The 19,836-nt window shown below is 37.5% G+C and overlaps 1 protein-coding gene across 9 annotated transcripts in view; it reads right to left on the bottom strand.

The window, feature by feature from the left end:
• ank3a (ankyrin 3a) overlaps positions 1-19,836 on the bottom strand; it is a 118,302-nt gene that overhangs the window by 59,611 nt on the left and 38,855 nt on the right. For 8 of the 9 annotated variants that reach the window (XM_067455649.1, XM_067455648.1, XM_067455650.1 and 5 more), the window contains exons 8-24: positions 15,242-15,340; positions 14,440-14,538; positions 13,432-13,530; positions 11,595-11,792; positions 11,074-11,172; positions 10,807-10,905; positions 10,134-10,232; positions 9,721-9,918; positions 9,456-9,554; positions 7,475-7,573; positions 6,256-6,453; positions 6,046-6,144; positions 5,810-5,908; positions 5,633-5,731; positions 3,979-4,074; positions 2,921-2,993; positions 2,308-2,346 (exon numbers count right to left, since the gene is read on the bottom strand). In XM_067455649.1, the coding sequence (XP_067311750.1) occupies positions 2,308-2,346; positions 2,921-2,993; positions 3,979-4,074; positions 5,633-5,731; positions 5,810-5,908; positions 6,046-6,144; positions 6,256-6,453; positions 7,475-7,573; positions 9,456-9,554; positions 9,721-9,918; positions 10,134-10,232; positions 10,807-10,905; positions 11,074-11,172; positions 11,595-11,792; positions 13,432-13,530; positions 14,440-14,538; positions 15,242-15,340 (1,891 nt within the window). The remainder of the gene's footprint in view (positions 1-2,307; positions 2,347-2,920; positions 2,994-3,978; positions 4,075-5,632; positions 5,732-5,809; positions 5,909-6,045; positions 6,145-6,255; positions 6,454-7,474; positions 7,574-9,455; positions 9,555-9,720; positions 9,919-10,133; positions 10,233-10,806; positions 10,906-11,073; positions 11,173-11,594; positions 11,793-13,431; positions 13,531-14,439; positions 14,539-15,241; positions 15,341-19,836) is intronic. The other variant, XM_067455656.1, reaches the window with a different exon arrangement.

Genomic DNA, 19,836 nt, shown 5'->3' with positions numbered 1-19,836 from the left:
ATTCTGAGTTTTAAAAGTGTTCGTTTGGATAAAATATCCGAGGAGCGTCCGGCCGGTGAATACAGTATGCAGCAGAGCCCCAAAACACCGCAGTATTCTGACACACCGACCGTCCGTATCAAACACTCACATAAAAGCGCTGCCATATCCCACTCCGATACTGATATATCCTGAATTGGCGTATTCCCCCGATTGTTCGCTGCGTTCTCAATGAAGCCTATATCCTCTGAGAAAATGACTGATGGCGAGGTTGGTCTATTCCGGTTGATCATGTGAGAGTCGGTCGTCCCAAGTCGACCAGAACTCTCGTGGCACTGGATGTGCGAGATTTACATCCGTTCATTCGCCCGGTAAAAGTTAAATCACAAGGCAGCCTTGGTCAAGCGAAGGAGGATCTACCAAAGCTGCACTCTCACATGTCAGGGGAGCTCTGCTCTTTTTCCAGCCTCCCGCGTGCGCAAGCACACACACACACACGCACACACACAGACGCAGCAGCAGCAGGTCCGGTGTGTGTGTGCTGCCGAAGATTTTGCAGGTCTAGCAGCAAGTGCAAGGTGGTAATAAGACACCAAGTACTGTCAACATAGTTCTCTCAGGAGAATGAAGGGAGGGAGACAATGCCAGCACTTCTCTAATGTGTGTGTGCGCTGCCGGTTCTGGGGGTCAAATATTAAAACATCGTCACAAATAGAATGTTGAAAACGAACTTGTGGACAGCGAGGAACACTATAGTGTAAAGCATAACATTATTATGTGAGCATATAATTTTAGGCTTTACAGTATTGTAGGTGTCAACAAACCTAATTTGGGAGCTACGACTGAAACTCAGCCCAGAATCGTACAGTTAACAGGTATATTCCAGTGTTGCTACTGTTAACTAATACCCCAACGATTAAAAACTGTTTAATATATACAAATAAAAAAATGGAAAAAAACTGATTAATGACATATACAGCTGAAATAAAATAAAAATAAAACTGATTAATGACATATACAGCTGAAATAAAATATACTGTATGGTGGTCCATCAGCTAATGTAGGCTGTATGTCACATTCAGAGTCACTGTAGAACATTCTACTCATTACAAAGTGCTAAAGAACATTAGGCTACACTCTTCTTTCAAGTATATACTGTACCTACAGTTATGCACACAACTTCTCATTTTAATCATGTGTATTTTTCTGTATTTGGCACTACTCTTTGTTGTATGTAGGTGGGAACAGGATTTGCATTCATCAAATGTCCCCATAATTAACTATTAAACTGCTAAAATTATAAAACATGATTTAAACCACCAAATTTAAAGTGGGTCCAATTGAACTAAACTAAACATAGAAATGTTGTTGTGTTAATTAAAATGTAGAAATGCAAAGACAATTCTGTAAGGAAGGGCTAGGGTTACAGAAAATATAATTAGCGTAAAATAAAAACAATAGACGTCATTAGTCAGTCTCCGCCAAAATATGACAACAAACAGGTGTGTGTATGAGTCACAAAATCAGATTTAGAGATCAAAGGTGGAGTGTTCATTACTTCTGACCGACATGAGGCCTGCCTGCACCGCTCAATAGGATTACACAGACAACTTACAGGATAACCTATAGATATATTATAGTCGTCTGCTGCTAACACACTCACATACATGCACACTTAATCTCTCAGCATACTGATCAGACAGCAGTTTCAACACTAGACTTCTGCATTATATTGCTTTCTTATATTCTGATATTATCTCTGTATCCCTCTCTGATTATTTTGCTTGTCTCTCTCACTCTCAGGTAGAGGGGTGACACCTGTGGGCCAAGTCAGTGTCACCTGCGGGATTAAAAGCGTATCTGCTGACACAAATGGTAACCTGACACCTTCAGCTCTCTGCGTAACCATAGAGAGGGGTGCAGAGAAGGACATTAAGCTCCTAAATATTTCAGCGTTGCACCAGGAGATGAGAGAGTGAGTTTGGCATCATAATCAACACATTGAGTGTTTTCTTCTCCTCCTGATCCACTGCATGTCAGCTTCACTGTATCCCAGGTAACTGTATGAGTCACATACAGGCTTTTTGGGGCATCTGCTATTGTGCATCTATGTGTGAGCTTTGTAAATATGTGTTTATAGTCTGTGTTGAGTTAGCATTCACAGGAAATCACAGCAATCACACTCTGGTTATGTGCATATAGATTCAAGGAAACACACAGTGCACTGCAAAGCAAGGCGTGAGGAACGCATCTAAGCCGAGCGAGTGTGTGCGTGAAGCCAGGGATGATTAAAAAAGGGAGAAAAAACAGAACTACGAAAGTGTGTACCTTCTTCCCCATCAGTCTGGGCTTCATGATCTTTCACAGCTGTCAAACATACAGTACACAGCAATAAGTTAAACATACACGCTCACACACTCACTCACACAGAATAATGAAGGCAGATAGTGTTAGCCCAGTGATCATGGTGCAAGCTAGTGAGGCAACTGTAAAAATAACTAAATTTTAATATACCAATGGATGCAAGACTTTAAAAAATAATATTTCAACAGCTGCCTCACTGACTCAGTGCGCATATGGTCACAGCAGAGTAAAGAGCATTTTTCAGCAGTATAAACCCATATATTTAGCAAAGAAAGAGTGAAATGTTGTGTGTGTGTGTGTGTGTGTGTGTGTGTGTGTGTGTGTGTGTGTGTGTGTGTGTGTGTGTGTGTGTGTGTGTGTGTGTGTGTGTGTGTGTGTGTGTGTGTGTGTGTGTGTGTGTCTGTGTGTGTGTGTGTGTGTGTGTGTGTGTGTGTGTGGTCCTGGTAAACCCTACTTTATGGGGACAAAATGCAGAAAGTTTTCTGTGATAGGTAGGTTTAGGGGTAGGATTAGTGTAGAGAGAATAAAAAATCCCCCAAAAAACATGGAAACCCAACGTGTGTGTTTGTGTGTTTACCTTCATCATCAGACATGTCGAGGAACTCATTCATGGTCTCCGGGACATTGATCTTGTGTTTCTCAGTTACAGGCTGGTCAAAAATGAAAAACATGAAAAATACAACAGTTAGAGATAGTGAGACATCCACCAATAAATAAATAAATATCAAAAAACAGCAAATTATATTGATATTATGACATAATTTGACAACTTTAAAAATCAATGACAAACTATCAATGGAAACATTTTGGATTTTATTTTCATGTTATGGCCAATAACCAATAAATTGCAAATAAAAAAACTAAAATAAAAACAAAAATTATATATTATTTAAAATTAACATTTTTCAGCAAAGGTAATTTAAAGGTAATTAGAAGAAATAAGAATGAATGATTTAATATCTTATATAGATTGAAAAATAAAATACATTATATCCAATATTCTAAATGAGGAGTAATAAATTAAAAAAAAACATGGACTGAAATTATGAAATAATGTAAAAACTAATTTGCATGATGTAGTTGCTTGGTGTGCATATGACAAAGAATTAAACAGTGAATTCCATTTAAAAAATCAATTGCCTAGTATTCTAAAGTTGATTGTGGACATCATGGAAGCCCGTTTCTGCCACAAAATAAAAAAATACAAAGTGTAAGCGTGACTTTTTATATCAGAATTCTGACTTTTTTTCTCTCACAATAGCGAGTTTTAAAGTCAGAACTCTTTGATATAAAGTCGGAATTCTGAGATAAACTCTCAATTGCATGATATAAAGTCAAAATTCTGACTATATCAGGCAATTGCGAGTTTATATCTCAGAATTCCGACTTTATATCACGCAATTGCAAGTTTATATCTCAGAATTCTAACTTTATAACTCGCATTTATGAGAAAAAAAGTAAAAATTGAGACACTTTAACTAGCAATTGTGAGAAAAAAAGTCAGAATTCTTAAATAAAGTCGCAATTACTCTTTGTATGTTTTTTATTTAGTGGTGAAAACAGGCTTCCATATTACACTGTTGCTGTGGTAAAGGATGTTAAGGGAAGTAGAAGGGGTGGTCAGGAGTATGTTACCGTGGCAGTGAGGTTTTCATCTGTAACTCCTCTCAGCGTGTCCACTACGGAGATGTACCCAAGTCGCCGAGCGATGGAGAGAGCCGTGTTCCCATTCTGCCACAAACACAAAACATGACTGTATACTATATTATCTGTAAATGAGGCATTTCTTATGTACTTTCATTCTATGCAACATGCTAAATGTGAGTAAAAGGGGGAGATAGGAAAGGCACATGACCATTAAAAAACGTGGGGTCTGATTATGTTTTTGAAAGAAGTCTCTTATGCTCACACAAATACAGTAAAAACAGCAATAATGTGATGTATTATTACAGCTTTTAAGGGATAGTTCAAAAATAAAAGGGGTAAAATTCTGTCATCCTTTACTCGCCCTCAAGTTGTTTCTAACCTGTATGAATTTCTTTCTTCAGCTGAACACAAGGGAAGATATTTTGAAGAATGCCAGTAACTAAACAGTTAACTGGAGCCATTGACTTCCATAGTATTTTTTTTCCTACTATGGAAGTCAGTGGCTCCAGTTAAAGTGTTAGTTCACCCAAAAAGGAAATTTATTTCATTAATGACTCACCCTAATGTCGTTCCACACCAGTAAGACCGCCGTTCATCTTCAGAACACAGTTTAAGATATTTTATATTTAGTCCTACAGCGTATCTAAGTGTATGCACACTTTACTGTCCATGTCCAGAAAGGGAATAAAAACATCATCACAGTAGTCCATATGTGACATCAGTTAGTTAGAAACTCTTGAAGCATCGCAAATACATTTTGGTCCAAAAATAACAAAAACTACCACATTATTCAACATTGTCTTCCCTTCCGCGTTTGTTTTCAAACCTCAAATAAAAATTTCAACGGTCATGAATCTAATTAACCCACTGATGTCACATATGGACTACTTTGATGATGTTTTTATTTCCTTTCTGAACATGGACAGTAAAGTGTGCATAAACTTGCATACACTCTCGGACTAAATATAAAATATCTTAATCTGTGTTCCGAAGATGAACGGAGGTCTTACGGGTGAGGAACGACATTAGGGTGAGTCATTAATGACATCAATTTCATTTCTGGGTGAACTAACCCTTTAACTGTTTGGTTACTTACATTCTTCAAAAAATATTCCCTTGTGTTCAGCTGAAGAAAGAAATTCATACAGGTTTGAAACAACTTAAGGGTGAGTAAAGGATGACATAATTTAAATTTTAAAGTGAACTATCCCTTTAAATAACTGTTTTGTACTTGAGCATGTTATGTAATTCCAATATACTGATTTGGTGCTCAATAAGCATTTCTTATTAATATCATTGTTGAAAATTATATATAAAAATATTGGAGTGAAAAGGCTTCTCGAACAAGAAGAAATGTAGGACGGGACTTGATTTTGTCCATGGGAATTGTTTTGACCATTGGATTGTTGTGGTTTGCTATTTGTCCCGACCTCACACCAGTATACACTTACTTTATTATTTTTGTGTAAAGTGCAATATATTTTTTCAGTATTATTTAATACATATTAAGTTCTAAAGAACAGCATTTATTTAACCGTTATTTTTAACAATGTTAAAGTCTCTACTGTTACTTTTGATCAATTTAATTAATTATTGCTGAATAAAGTTTTTTTTTTTTTAAATCTTATGCCTCAGTACTCACCACTGTGAGCTCATTGGCTGAAGCTCCATACTGAAGCAGCATATTAATGATGTGGGTGTGGCCTTGCTGCGCTGCCTGGTGAAGAGGTGTGTAACCGTTCTATGCACAAAAAAGTGAGAGTTAGTTTACATGCAAAACAAGATAATATATCTTTTGACAAGCTACAAACAGACTCACTTTTGTTTTAGCATTAGGCCTGGCCTGATTCTCTAACAGGAAGTTGGCCATCTTCATGTTGCCATAGTGACACGCCACATGCAACGGCGTGTAACCGCTCTATTAGGAGAAAAACAAGTTCAAGTGAATATCAGACACTGTTACATAAAACAGTTGACAATAAACCTCTGAATGAATCAGTCTGCTCGCGCTGCTTATGTAATCTATATAAAACGCCACAAAATTGGACCCCTGACCTTGGTTTGGCCATCAATTTCTGCTCCGTGGTTCAACAGCACTTCAGCAACGCCTGCCCTGTCATCCTGTGCAGCCAGGTGCAACGGTTTGAGACCGTTCTGTTTTACAAACACACACCATCAGTCAAAGTACTTTTATCTCCAATATTGTGCTCTATGTATATGTAAGTGTAAGTATGTAAGTATGTACTTAATAAAATAAATAAGTACCTTATTGCCCATATTAACATTTGCATGTTTGCTGAGCAGCAAGGAGACTAGGTCCACACTGCCCTCCTGTGCTGCCAGGTGGAGGGGGCTGATGCCCTGCCGGGTCATTGTGTTACACTCCGCCCCATATTCCAGCAACGTTGTCCCAATCTCCAATTGATTCTTTTTAGCCGCAATGTGGAGAGGCGTGTAGCCATTCTACAAAGAATGAGAGAAACAAGATGCAAAGTTTCAGTACATTTTTTTATTTGAAATATTATGCAAGCACGCAATCATTTTTTTTCTAGCACTTTTCTTGATTACACAAACCAAGCAGAGACTGCAAAAAGACTGTAAGAAGTAACCAAGCACTTCATTCCACTCCAAATTCCCAACCTGTTAACATGGAGATTACATTAACAGCTCTCAAGGTACATCAACTCTGGGAAAAAAGCATGCCATAACATTTACAACTGCAAAAATAATATACTTAATCCATATTTTTGTCTTGTTTTTCATAAAATTGTCTAAAATTCAAAAACAGATCAGTTTACATGATTTTTCCCCCCTCCTTGAGCATAAATCAAAAAGGACAAGGTCATGGAGAAAGAAAATGAGATACATAGGAGGAACAATTATATTTAAAAACGTTTGCATTCACCCAAGAAACTTTGAATTCACTCGCAAAAGTTTTATGTTCCCTCAAGAATCTTTGCGCAAAAGTTTTGTGTTCCCTCAAGAATCTTTGCGCGAAAGTTTTGTGTTCCCTCGAGAATCTTTGCGCAAAAGTTTTGTCTTCCTGTTAAAAATAAATACATTTAAAAAAAAACACAAAACCATTGAAATATATTTTCCCTCCCATCTCTTTGCAAAATGTATTGAAGACATTCTCTGACAACAAACATTTATATCTTACACAATTTGTTACTCAAATAAAATGATCCTGACTGTTTTAGATATGTTTACTAAATACAAAATAAAAATTTATGAGTAAGAAAATGATTTCTGCAGAGCTTAATATGAGAATATGGTCGCTTCCGTGCTGTTGTGGTTCAGTTAGTGGGGAGTTAGTTTAGTTTATTTAGCTTGAAGCAACTTTCAGCCTTCATGACATCCTCAGAATGTTCAAAATGTGATTTGAACGGCAAAAAAAGTCACAAACAGCACATTGTAACAATTGAGATGTGATTGTTATGTAGGGTCAGCATGGTAGGGTTAGTCCAGCAACCCAATCTCGTACCTTCGCTGCAGAATGAGGAGATGCTCCCTGGTCCAGCAGTAACAGAGCCACTCTCTGATTATCATAGTGAGCAGCCACATGCAGCGGTGTTAACCCAGTCTATAATACACACAGACCCCAGCACGATCACAAGCACCCACGCCAGCATGCAACACACATACACACAAATATAGGACGCATGCATGTATGTCAGCGCATACAGTACATGGGTGTGCACACGAATGGATGTACACACAGACACACACACACACACACACACACACACACACACACACACACACACACACACACACACACACACACACACACACACACACACAACCATGTTAAAGATAAGGGGGAAGAAATCCCAGCAAACCAAATTAAGATTATAGAGGACCAAACCTGCAGAAATTAAAAATATACAATTATTTCAAATGTATAATATATAACATGTATACAAATAATAATATTAAAATAGATAAAATAAAATAATAAATGGTTTGATAAAACAAAAAATTATTACAATTTTACATTTTTATAATTTTTAATTTAATTTAATTTATTTTTGTTTTACTTTTTTCTTCATTTATTATTTTATTTGTTTTTTAATTTTTCCCCCATTTATTTATGCATTTTTTTAATCATTTCTTTATTCCATATATTTTTAATTTATTAATTTATTAATTTATTAATTTATTAATTTATTAATTTATTAATTTATTAATTTATTAATTTATTTATCTGTGTGACACGTGAAGGAGACGGCCCTTGCATAGCTCCAGTGCATCATTGTTTGACAGCTCACGTATGGAAGCGTCAGATCCTACTAAGCGATATCAGAGTTTGTGACAGGATGTGGCAGATCAACTGGAGAACTGGAATTTATTTTATATTATTTGCATTATGTCAAATGATTTTGTAGCAACCAGAAATTGAAACACGAAGCTGAATCCAGCAATTTATGTAATCCTTCCTTCCTTAAAGTTGACAGATTTAAGATTGATGATACCCAGTGGCTGGTAGGTTTCTAATCTAATGCCTGTGTTTATTTTGTAATCACAGAGAAAATCTTGGTTAGGTTTACTGTAGGCTTGCAATGCTTTTGGGAAATGCAGCCCGGGATATGCAAGATTTTCTCATTGAAAAAAAGGAATGTAGGATAAAAATATTTTAGCTTTATCATTTGGTTATTTATTTTACTATTATTACATTTATTTATCTTTTTATTTATTTATAATTTTCTGCAGGGTGGGTCTCCATATTAAGCAAGCAGCAATGAGCTCACACATTATGTGAAGTGAGAAAACAACTTTCACAGGATGGGTGTGTCTTTCCTTAATACAGATCAAGCTTGTATGTTATATATCTGTACATCTGTATTCTATTGTTGTGCGTATTAAAAAGCTTAATCTTTGTTAAGGAAACCCAGACCTTCATGACAGCATAGCTGATGTAATGAGACTTAGAAAAAAACAGCAAAACTCATCAGCTCTGTGAGTCTCTAAATAAAGATAGTTATGTGGATGACAGTTATACTTTATAGTTCAAGACTTGTAAGGAGGAACCATTTGGAGGAAGGTTGACACAGATGAACAGACGAAGACAAATGAAGGTCCTGTCCCAAATGAGGCCTCTGTCCTTGTGGCTTAGTCATGGTTTTTCTGGTTAGTGTGGCCCAGTTAGCCCCTGCTGGTAGATGTTGTAACTACACCATCAGTCTACAAAAAGCAGGTTTCTCTATTGAAGGACATTCAGAAGTAGCCATGTATTCTGACTTTAAAAAAAAAAAAATTTTTTATTGTATTTATATTATATTATATTTTACCAAAGCCTTCATTTTGGACTTTTATGGACTTTAAAAAGCCAAGGCAAGTCCACATAAATACACCATTTGGGATACGACCAAGCTGTATTATCAAATGCACAATGTATTATGTCATGTTACATTACTGTACAAATGTGACCCAAACATGCATAATATATGCATATGTTCACCAACCTTGCCTGCTGCATCCGGTGCAGCTTTCTTTTGCAGTAGAAGATTGGCCACTTCCAACTGCCCATACTTTGCCGCCACATGCAGGGGAGTGAATCCTTTCTGTGGATGTATATATATGGGCATGTAGAAAGAAAGCAAACAAAAAACAATGAAAAAGATTCCCATGACAGAGTCAGCTTGAATCCTCCAAACAGTCGAGGATGTTTGAACCCCACTGTATATGGGTACACAGCACAAGCACAAACACAAATACACACACACACACCTTAGTTGTTGCAGAGAGGGAGGTTCCCTGCTCCAGCAGGAGAGCTGCTATCTCCTGATGACCCTCACGGGCAGCGAGGTGAAGAGGGGTGTAGCCAGAGGTGGTGGCAGCATTGGATAGTGCCCCCTTCTGCAGCAACTGCTGCACGATATCCATCTTTCCCAGGCGGCTAGCTATATGCAGGGCTGTTTGGTCATCCTAGAAATTGTCGTAATGGAATTAGAGAGAGAGATGAGAGGCAACACGGCAAAGCACTTTTATCTGTCATATTCGAATTGTGTGTGTGTGTGTGTGTGTGTGTGTGTGTGTGTGTGTGTGTGTGTGTGTGTGTGTGTGTGTGTGTGTGTGGTGGGATGTGGAGGGATGTGGACAGTGGTTTATTCAAATTTGAGCTTTGAGCTTGTGTGTCTCACCTTGGCTTTGATGTCAACTTTAGCACCATTTTGTAGCAGGTATCTGACGACATCAGCTTGGCCAGCCCTTGCTGCCATGTGCAGTGCTGTTTCACCTCTCTACAATATAACATTTGTGTCCAGAACATTTGATGAAGTGATTTGCAAGCTTTAATATATTAATTTAAAACAAGTTATAAACTTATTAGATAACAATATCATCAATTTTATTGAGTATTTTTAATGCAAACAAAGTTCAAAGGAGTATATGAATTTTGTTATTCAGTATGCCAGTATAGCCAATTATACACATTTTATGAAAATATAAAAAAATAAAAATAAACCCAAACTTAATGTAAAAACTATGCAAAAAAAATCCTGCTTATTAGCTTTATTAGTATTTATAAAGCACATATTAATGCCCTATTATACACCCCTAATTCTACCCAATACCAAAACTTAAATGATATAACAACTACCTTACTAACTAATAAGCATATCTACATCTGATATATATATATCCACCTCAAAACAAAAAAAGAGGAAGTGAAATCATATGTTTCCGAAAAGCGAAGTTTAACGTTTGGTCTCGTTTTTCATGCATGACATGATTAATCAAACATAACACTTCAACCCAAAGTTTCACAAAATGTATATTTCTGTGAGTGACACTGTACTAAAAGAAGAAACGTACTACGTTGGTGGTGTTGGGTGAGGCTCCATGATGTGTGAGCTGTTTCACTATGTTCTCATGACCCATAAATGCAGCAACGTGGATTGGCGTCAACCCCGACTACAAACAATTTAAAAAAAACAAAAATGAAAAAATATAACACTGCTTGTGCTGTTATATTTCAGAAACATATCTAATACTATGAAACATTAATGTCTATGAAAATACATGTCTAGTTTAGGTACTATATCATATCACTTATGTTCAATCCTCATATCTCTCTCGTACCTCAGTGACTGCCTGCATTGACGCTCCATGTTTCAGCAGTAGCTCCATCACCTTTACTCTGTTCTTCTTACAGGCAATATGAAGAGGTGTGAAACCATTCTGTTAATGTAAAACACAAACATGCTCTGCTTGACTGAGATGCCACCACACCCACCTTTACCAGAAGTGGGGATCCACAAAAACCACCCTTTGGTTGATAAACCCATGGTATTCAGTAATAAAGCTGTGTGTTATCTTGTTGATTTTATCTATTTTAAACCTCACATCAAGTTATTTCTAAGGTTCAGGTTTATTTTTAAACTGTCATTAGAATGTCTTACTATTACTATGGCAACACACACAACTGTTTATTTATATCGGACATTGTGGAGTGCGAGTTTAACGTTCATAGAGCTACATATGTGAACGGAGGAAAATAAACCCGTCACAATGAGAAAGAAATGCAGAGAGAGAAAGGAGAGAGCAAGAATATATTTTCAGAGTTTGATCGTGTATGGCTCTCTTTTTCTCTCTGCTCTCACCAGGGCTTTAGCGTTAGGGTTGGCCTTCTTATCTACGATGACTTTGGCCACTTTGTAATGTCCGCAGTGAGCAGCCACGTGCAGTGCCGTCAGGTAATCGTTGGTGACATCATCCACCGGGGCATTGTGCTGGAGCAGCAGTTGGACACAGTTCAGGTGATCCCCTTGGGTCGCCATGTGCAGAGGAGACAGACCGTTCTATAGTAAACAAAAAAATAGAAATGTTAATTTTACAAGATTAATAGACAGTGTTTGATCAACATAGAATTTTTGATGGCAAAAGCCGATGTCTTCGAGCAAGGTATATAAAGCAGATATTAATTATATCACAATTTAATTTAAAGATAGTGAATAAACCTATGCATCAAATACATTTATTTTTTATTTGAAATAATATTTACTAAAATAGATAATTAGAAAAATAAAGTAAATTTGAAAAAACGAAAAAGATTTTTTGATTCTGTGATCTTATTACAGTGCAATGGGAATCATATTTTCTCAAATAAAAGGCAGTAATGCTAAACTGACATACAGTACACAGGTGAATATAACGTGAATATGTCAAAATAAAAGCTTTCAACACTTGTCAGCCAAACAGAATAATGTATTGGTTGTTGCTGACAATAAAAACATGCTGAATATTGGCCACTAGTGACAGATTAAAATAAAAAAGCCATTGTCTACTTTCAATGAAGCGTCAATTTATGAAGCACAGCTCACAAAGAAGTCAAAACAAGCAGCTGTCTGTCAGTCAATAGCCTGACATCGTCATACAATACAAGTCTGATACTGCTCCATTGGGCTGTGATTTATGGGGCGAGTTTAAACCGAACCAGGAAAGAAATGGTCTCTGCACTCAATTGGATAGACCTACAACCAATCAGAGCAACGGAGTAAGTGACGTACGTTGACTTGAGCGACGCATAGTTGTCAACAGAACTCAATTGTATGAACGCTAGAAGAAGTAGAAGAAGAAGATGAGTGTAATCGATCTCTGCCGGTGTTTTAAAATTAATTCAGGATACACTGAGTACTTACCGACACGATCATCATTTCTGAGAGAAATAGTAAAGGTGAATGAATATGCGAACCGTTTAGGATTAGAACGAATTCAACCCAAGCGCTCTTTGGTGAAGGGGATGATTATGTTACTGTTGATCATCTGTCCATTATCGTATAAAGACAATTGACTGTTTGATCGGTCCGAACAGTTCTGGGCTGGGCTTAGTTCAGCTGGTTTCCAGGCTAGTTGGACAATGCAGTGAATCTACATGACCAGCTGAACCTAATGTGAAATCTGCCTGGGGAAATCTTTCTCTCTCAAACGAAATACCTGATCGCCTGGATTCCTATTGAAAAGACTGGATTCGACTGTGATGACGCCTTAAACTGCTCTCTACAAAACTAACTGGATAACTTTTATACAGTAGCTAAATATTTAAAAAGACTGTTCTACACAAAACCGTTTAAATGTGTAAAGAGGGCCATTGTTTAAAAAAGCTCACACTCTATGTGAATAAATTGAAGCATTTACGTCATTTTGAGGGTATTGTAAGTATGACAGGAAATCCCTCCTGCTTTTGCACCCAAGACCAAAATCTATGGTAAAATATTGGACAGTCAGGAGAAAATGTGATAACAAAGAGATGAAGAGGGCCTGATAAATATGTTGTTGTTTCTGTAGAAATAATGGCCACACGGGGGCAGTCTTAGGCATGTGCAGAAATTATGGGTAGACCAGAAATCACACCTGCATATCCACATTCACACACAAAGGGTCTGTCAAATAATATTTAAGGTAAAAAAAAATAATTACTAAATAAAAAACAAGTCTTACTTTCGTCTTGGACAAGATGGGTGCTCCCCTGTCCAGCAGCATCTCAACAACCTGCTCGTGTCCACTTCGTGCACCACAATGCAATGGGGTTAAACCATCCTATATAGACATACAGACACAGAGAAACAGGCCAACACAAAGATAAAATGTTACATAATATTAATATGAGCTCATACTAAGAACAGCTGATACCACAGACAAACCTCAGCAGCTTCAGATGCTCCACTTAAACTTCATGCTGACCTGTTTGATATGGTTTTTTTTGTTGTGCAAAGCTATTCATTTTAATGTACTACATTTTAAACTTCATTGTGACTTTTACTTATGTGCCTAAACTGAAGACTAAATAGAATAAATACAAATTATTTAGTTGCTGTTATTTCCAGTCACCAATTGTCTGCCCTTAATTATAAGCTAATTATAAGTAACAAACTGTTTACAAGGTTCATAATGTTCTGTGAAACTTGGGCTCATCTGAGAAATCCCTGAGGTAAAAGCTCAATGGGTGAGCTTCTATATATAACTGTAGGAACGTCCTAAGAAGCTGTCTGACATTTTCCTTGAGGTAAAGAACGCTGAAGTACTTCAAGATTCATTCAAGCAACAACATATTTTCTTGTTTTTCCTTTACTACTAGTACATTTGATTATAATGACTTCATATTTTATAATAGTGGATGCCTACTGCAATATTTGTGCATAAACACAATTTTTTAAAAAGTTTAAGGTCCGTAAGATTTGTATACTTGTATTTAGCAAGGGTGCATTAAATTTATCACAAATGACAGTAATGATAATGTTACAAAAAGCCTTGTTTCAAAGACATTTAAAAAATCTTGCAGTCCACAAATCTAATTTGTAGTTGAATTATAGTGTGTGTGTGTCTGTGTGTGTGTGTGTGTGTGTGTGTGTGTGTGTGTGTGTGTGTGTGTGTGTGTGTGTGTGTGTGTGTGTGTGTGTGTGTGTGTGTGTGTGTGTGTGTGTGTGTGTGTGTGTGTGTGTGTGTTACCTTGGTCTTGGCATCAATTTTTGATCCTCGATCCAACAACAACTTCACCATGTTTCCATTCCCTCTCTTAGCCGCCACATGCAGTGGAGTGATGTCATTCTGTATGCGACATACAAACACCATAAGATGCACAGCAGGAACAAAAGAGATTGTTACAATCACACTTCACAGGGAGTAAATCTATAGTACATACTGTAACTATGTATAAAATAATAATATGTTATATTTTTATTATTTTTATGGAAGCATACACAATTTCCTGAACTGTGCATAGGATGCACTGTAACTGTGTGACCCTCGGGCTTAAATTGATTCATGCATGTGTTTGTTTGGACTATGCCGGCCATATGACAGTTTAGATGTTTCAGTCGGTAGGGCATTTGGCAGATTCACACACACACACACACACACACACACACACACACACACACACACACACACACACACACACACACACACACACACACACACACACACACACACACACACACATACATACATACATGTGAGCATTTGTGCACACAAAGAGCCGTAGGCAGATCATTTAGCTCATTCAGCAAAACACTTATGGAGCATTTTAGGCTTCAGTCTGATCCAATTCTGCATGTAGCATTAATGCAATACTGCCCTCCTCTGTTGCTCAGAGAAACTGCATGTCCATGATCAAACTAAAATCAGGCCTAGCTGCATTTTGAATAAAAATCTATTTCAAACGTGCGGACTCAGCAAAGCATTTAGGAAAATTTAAGAGAAGATTTAAACAGACTATTTAAATATATTGCCCTATAATCTCAAAGCTTACCCTTGCCATGAAGTCCACTGCTGCTCCCCTGTTTAACAGTAGTGTTGCAACATTGATGTTTCCATAGTGGGCAGCAATGTGTAGAGGAGTGAAACCACTCTGATGAAGAAAAAAAGACAGAACAGAATGTTTTATAAAAAAAAATCAGTCCATTTAATTACCTGAACTACCTTGAGTTTGGGTTTACCTGAAGACAGTTGCTGCATCCAAATTCTTATATTAAATAGTAGGCACTACATTTGGCTGTATGCTCTATATAGAATGAATGTGTGTAGTATGAATAAAATGCAGACGTACTACACCTGCAATCTCGCCGGAAGTAGTAGGTACTTTTCACCTATTCTTTAAACATATATATGTGTTTAAAGAATAGGTGAAAAGTACATATAAGTACCTACTACTTCCGGCGAGATTGCAGGTGTAGTACGTCCGCATTTTATTCATATATATATGGACATACTACTCGACTCACATACTATTTTTCCACCTGCTATATATAATGGAAGTAGGTATATTCAGACACAGCGAGTGTTAGACAACTTGTCACATTTTTACAGAAACATTTATATGCAAAATCCTCTTCCTACTAAATACTATATTTCAAATTCTAATAATAAGATTTAGCTATTTATTCTGTATTCACTACATTCTATCGAAAGAAACTCAGACAAAGTAAATTATAATGGATCTAGGTGGGTTCATCAACATCAACTATTTTTGGACTTAAGAAAATGTTGAATATGAGACACAGTTGTCAAAGCGAGATGGAGTTATCCTGTAGGCTGCATTGCAGCAAAGCCCTTCCAGTCATGGAGATTTCCATCTCAATTAGCTAATAATCCGATACAAAGCAGGTGGTTCTGAGCATAGCCCTTCCCCTCTGTCTGCTCTCTCATCTCCAAGGGAACAGGGCTCCACCCATTTTGAGGGGAATTATTGCAATTATTAGCCACAGGCATGAATGGAAAAAAACAGCAGGGGTTTAAAATTTGCAGTTGCACACTAATAAACCATGATATTTGCAAACAGCTCTAGACTTAAAGACAACACATACTGTCGGATCATCGCCATAAAGTCATCATGATCAATGCATTCAAATTTCTATTCACTTAGAAAACCCTATAAATGTTTATGTAGATAATTATACCAGGATGAGTACATCAGGAATATGACTTTATCATATGTGTTCGTTAGTTTGCAATTTGGCAATGCTCTCTATCATGCAAAACTGTGAAATACAAATCAACACAGCTTTCTTGCCATGTGGGCAAACCTGACCATGCACATGTGCAGATTGTTTTAGCAACATTGCAACAATCCTAAATAGCTAGATTTCCAGCTGTTTAACTGAAACCGAGGGAGTTTTTGTCTAAAGGCCCATGCACAAGCCCCAGGGAGGAGGACTAAACTAACAGACCGTCTCATCTCTGTAGCTGGCCAGCCGGGTTCCTCTTTCGCAGCCAAACCAAATGAAAAATGTTGAAACAACATGCTACTTCCAGTTAGTAATAAAAGTTGTTTAAAAGGTCAAACTTAAAATTTTACCATTTTCTCACTTCAACAGTAGCAGGATGTGCCAGTGAAGTGACCTTTGCATTATCTAATACTCTAATTCTAATGACTTCTCTTTGAATCTCCAAAAGGCCAAATGGACTTCCATAAAAGGCATAAACCTTTTCACATTGTCCAAAAGATGTATTGCAATGAATCGGCATAAGAAAAGGAAGCCACATATATATATATATATATATATATATATATATATATATATATATATATATATATATATATATATATATATATATATATATATATATATATATATATATATATATATATATATATATACGGCACTGACTCTTTTAAAATGAAAGAAAAGGAAGCCACATATATATATACACACACTGACTCTTTTAAAATGATTCGATTCTAACAACTTCTCACAATCAGTGGAATGTTAGCGCAACCAAATCCAGACAAAAGCATCATGATTTTCAACACAGTATAGATATCAGAGGCAGGTGGCAATTATAATTATAATAATAACAAAAATCAACATCTTGGAGGACAATAAAATAAAATAAAATGAATGTAAATTAGTGTGTATCTATTTGACTCAAGCCTTGTTTATACTGTCGCATGGGTCCGCAGCGCAAGCCGTCGCTGACTGTGCACGATTCTCCCCAAATGTGACATTAGAACAAAATTTAAATAGGAGAACATGTATACAACTAAATTAATGATTTCTTATATAGTTTCTAATTTCACTAAACATTTTAATTTAGTTTTGTGAATATATTTATTAAACATCTATTTTTATTTTCATTAAAAGGACTTAATTCTGCTTTTGTAGGCTCATTTTGTAAACATAAGCAACTAATTTAGATGTGCAAACTGGATGCTGGCGTGATGAGACGTCATGCTCAGCTTTATTCGCCTCAAATTCGCGCATCTTTGGATGCAGAGCCGCGTGCAAAGTTACAACATTTACCTTGCACACCGCCAAGCAAAATGGGGTCTCGTGCTTTCAACGCACACGACCACCCCCTCCACGACAATGTCATTTTTGCCATGCGCACCTTCGCAATTGTGCGGACGCGTCAAGTATAAACCAAGCTTCAAGCCACAAAAAGCTTACATTTTGATTTCATGTGATCTTTAAATGTGGCAATAGCGATGATCATGTTTGACCTAGGTAATGTAGTCTCAGCCTCAGATGTCACGTCCACGGACCGTTGGCTAAACGCCTGATAAAGGGGGGGTGAAATGCTGTTTCATGCATACTGAGCTTTTTACACTGTTAAAGACTTGGATTCCCATCCTAAACATAGACAAAGTTTCAAAAACTAATTTTGGACGTTTGATGGAGGATTTCTGTGTCAAAAATACTCCTTCCGGTTTCTCACAAGTTTCGGAGAGTTTTTTTCGAGTATGGCTCGGCTTGACTTTAATAGAGTGGAAGGTCCTTGTATGGGCCGTACGGGCTCTTCTCCTGGTAGGGTGCGCGTGCGCGTGTGACTAGAGCGAAAGAGGAAATGCACGCCCATAAACATTCCGCGCCACGCTCCACTTTATTCCTATAGGTGACATCAAGTGACTTCAACGCTCAAGTCAGGCAGCGCTGCATTTGAACCGATTTGAATGCAGAAATGACGGGAAGCTTCACAACATTGCTTCAGTCGCGTCGCAAAGTGGATCTCCACCGTTCACTGCTGTCAGGACTTCAACAAATCATACCAAAGAATTGTGTTTTTGATGGAGCGGTCCCAGCGATAAAGGTTCGGTCCTGCTTTGGAAGCAGCCGGTGAGTAAAACTGCTTCAAATGTCTGTGCTGTTGCTTATCGTCGCGTGAGTAAACATCAGTAAACGACACGATTGCGTGCTTCGTCATTCAAATGCGCTAACGTTACTCCATTGTTGTTCTATGTATAACGTTACACTAGTCTGACGTGCAAAACCGTTTTGCTTGCTACTGCTAAGGTTTAGTCGCATACAATAGTCCATAAACCGAATCATGTCCTCATAAACTGCCAGTAAAGACACACAAATGTTGACAGGTCACTAAATACAGTACATACCACAGAGACGGGCGTCCTGCTGTTGCTGTTTCTCCTGTTCAATTTATTTCAGCCTCCGAATGATTCTGGATCATATATCTATTAGCTGAGATCGATAGCCATGGGTTTCTCCACGCTTGAGGACGTCACTGCTTCCGCGCTTGTCATTCTTTAGCTCCGCCAACACAATACGCCTCCAGGCGCTCTGTTTTTTCCAGAAAGACTCGGTACAGCCCATATTTCTTTTATAAATATAATAAAGCTAAAGACTTTTCGGAGATATGAAGGATGCAATACTACTCTATAGGTACTCAAGATTGACATGAGATTGACTGAAACTGAGTGTTTTACCCCCCCTTTAAGGATTTTTGAAGTTGTCATCTGATTGGTTTGAATTCAACAGGATGTCCGGGAGATGTGTGTATCATGCTCTTTAACCCTCTGCCTGGAAACAAATGATGCCGTGACACCAAACCCCCTTATGGAAGAAGCAAGCCGTAGTGTTAACAACTGTGACAATGAGCACTTCAGGATAAACTAAATGCTGAATTTTCTGAAGTATGTCATGCTTGCGGCATGGACTCTTTAAAATCTCACCCAAGAGTTTTACACACCGGTCTGACGTTACACTTTCACACCCCTAAAAATGACACGAAACAAACCAAACTGTGATTGGTTGCTTTACGTGTCAGTCTGCTAGGGAGCCCAGACATTCTGCCATCAGTCTGACTTGGTAAAGTCCAACAAAAGTAGCCTATATCTTGTGCCTTATTTACTCCACATGTTGTTAACCCAGTGTGAAAATCTCTCTACAAACAGCAGTATCTCAGATTAAAGGACTGTAAAAACTGAAACACTCGAACCAATAGTTTATATTCACCATTATTAACATCCTTTTACCAGCAACTAGACAAAACCATTAATAAAACTCTTTTAACCAATCAGAAAGCTGCATGTTGAGATGTGGAACCACGGCCGATAGCTGCAGAAATTAAAGCATGCTTCAGCCCTCCACCCAAAGCCATGGCCTCATTCCT

Source organism: Pseudorasbora parva, chromosome 10, assembly GCF_024679245.1.
Source record: "Pseudorasbora parva isolate DD20220531a chromosome 10, ASM2467924v1, whole genome shotgun sequence".
Taxonomy (NCBI): Eukaryota; Metazoa; Chordata; class Actinopteri; order Cypriniformes; family Gobionidae; genus Pseudorasbora; species Pseudorasbora parva.
The sequence above is the reverse complement of the archived record's forward strand: the minus strand, read 5'-3'. Positions and strand labels throughout refer to the sequence as shown.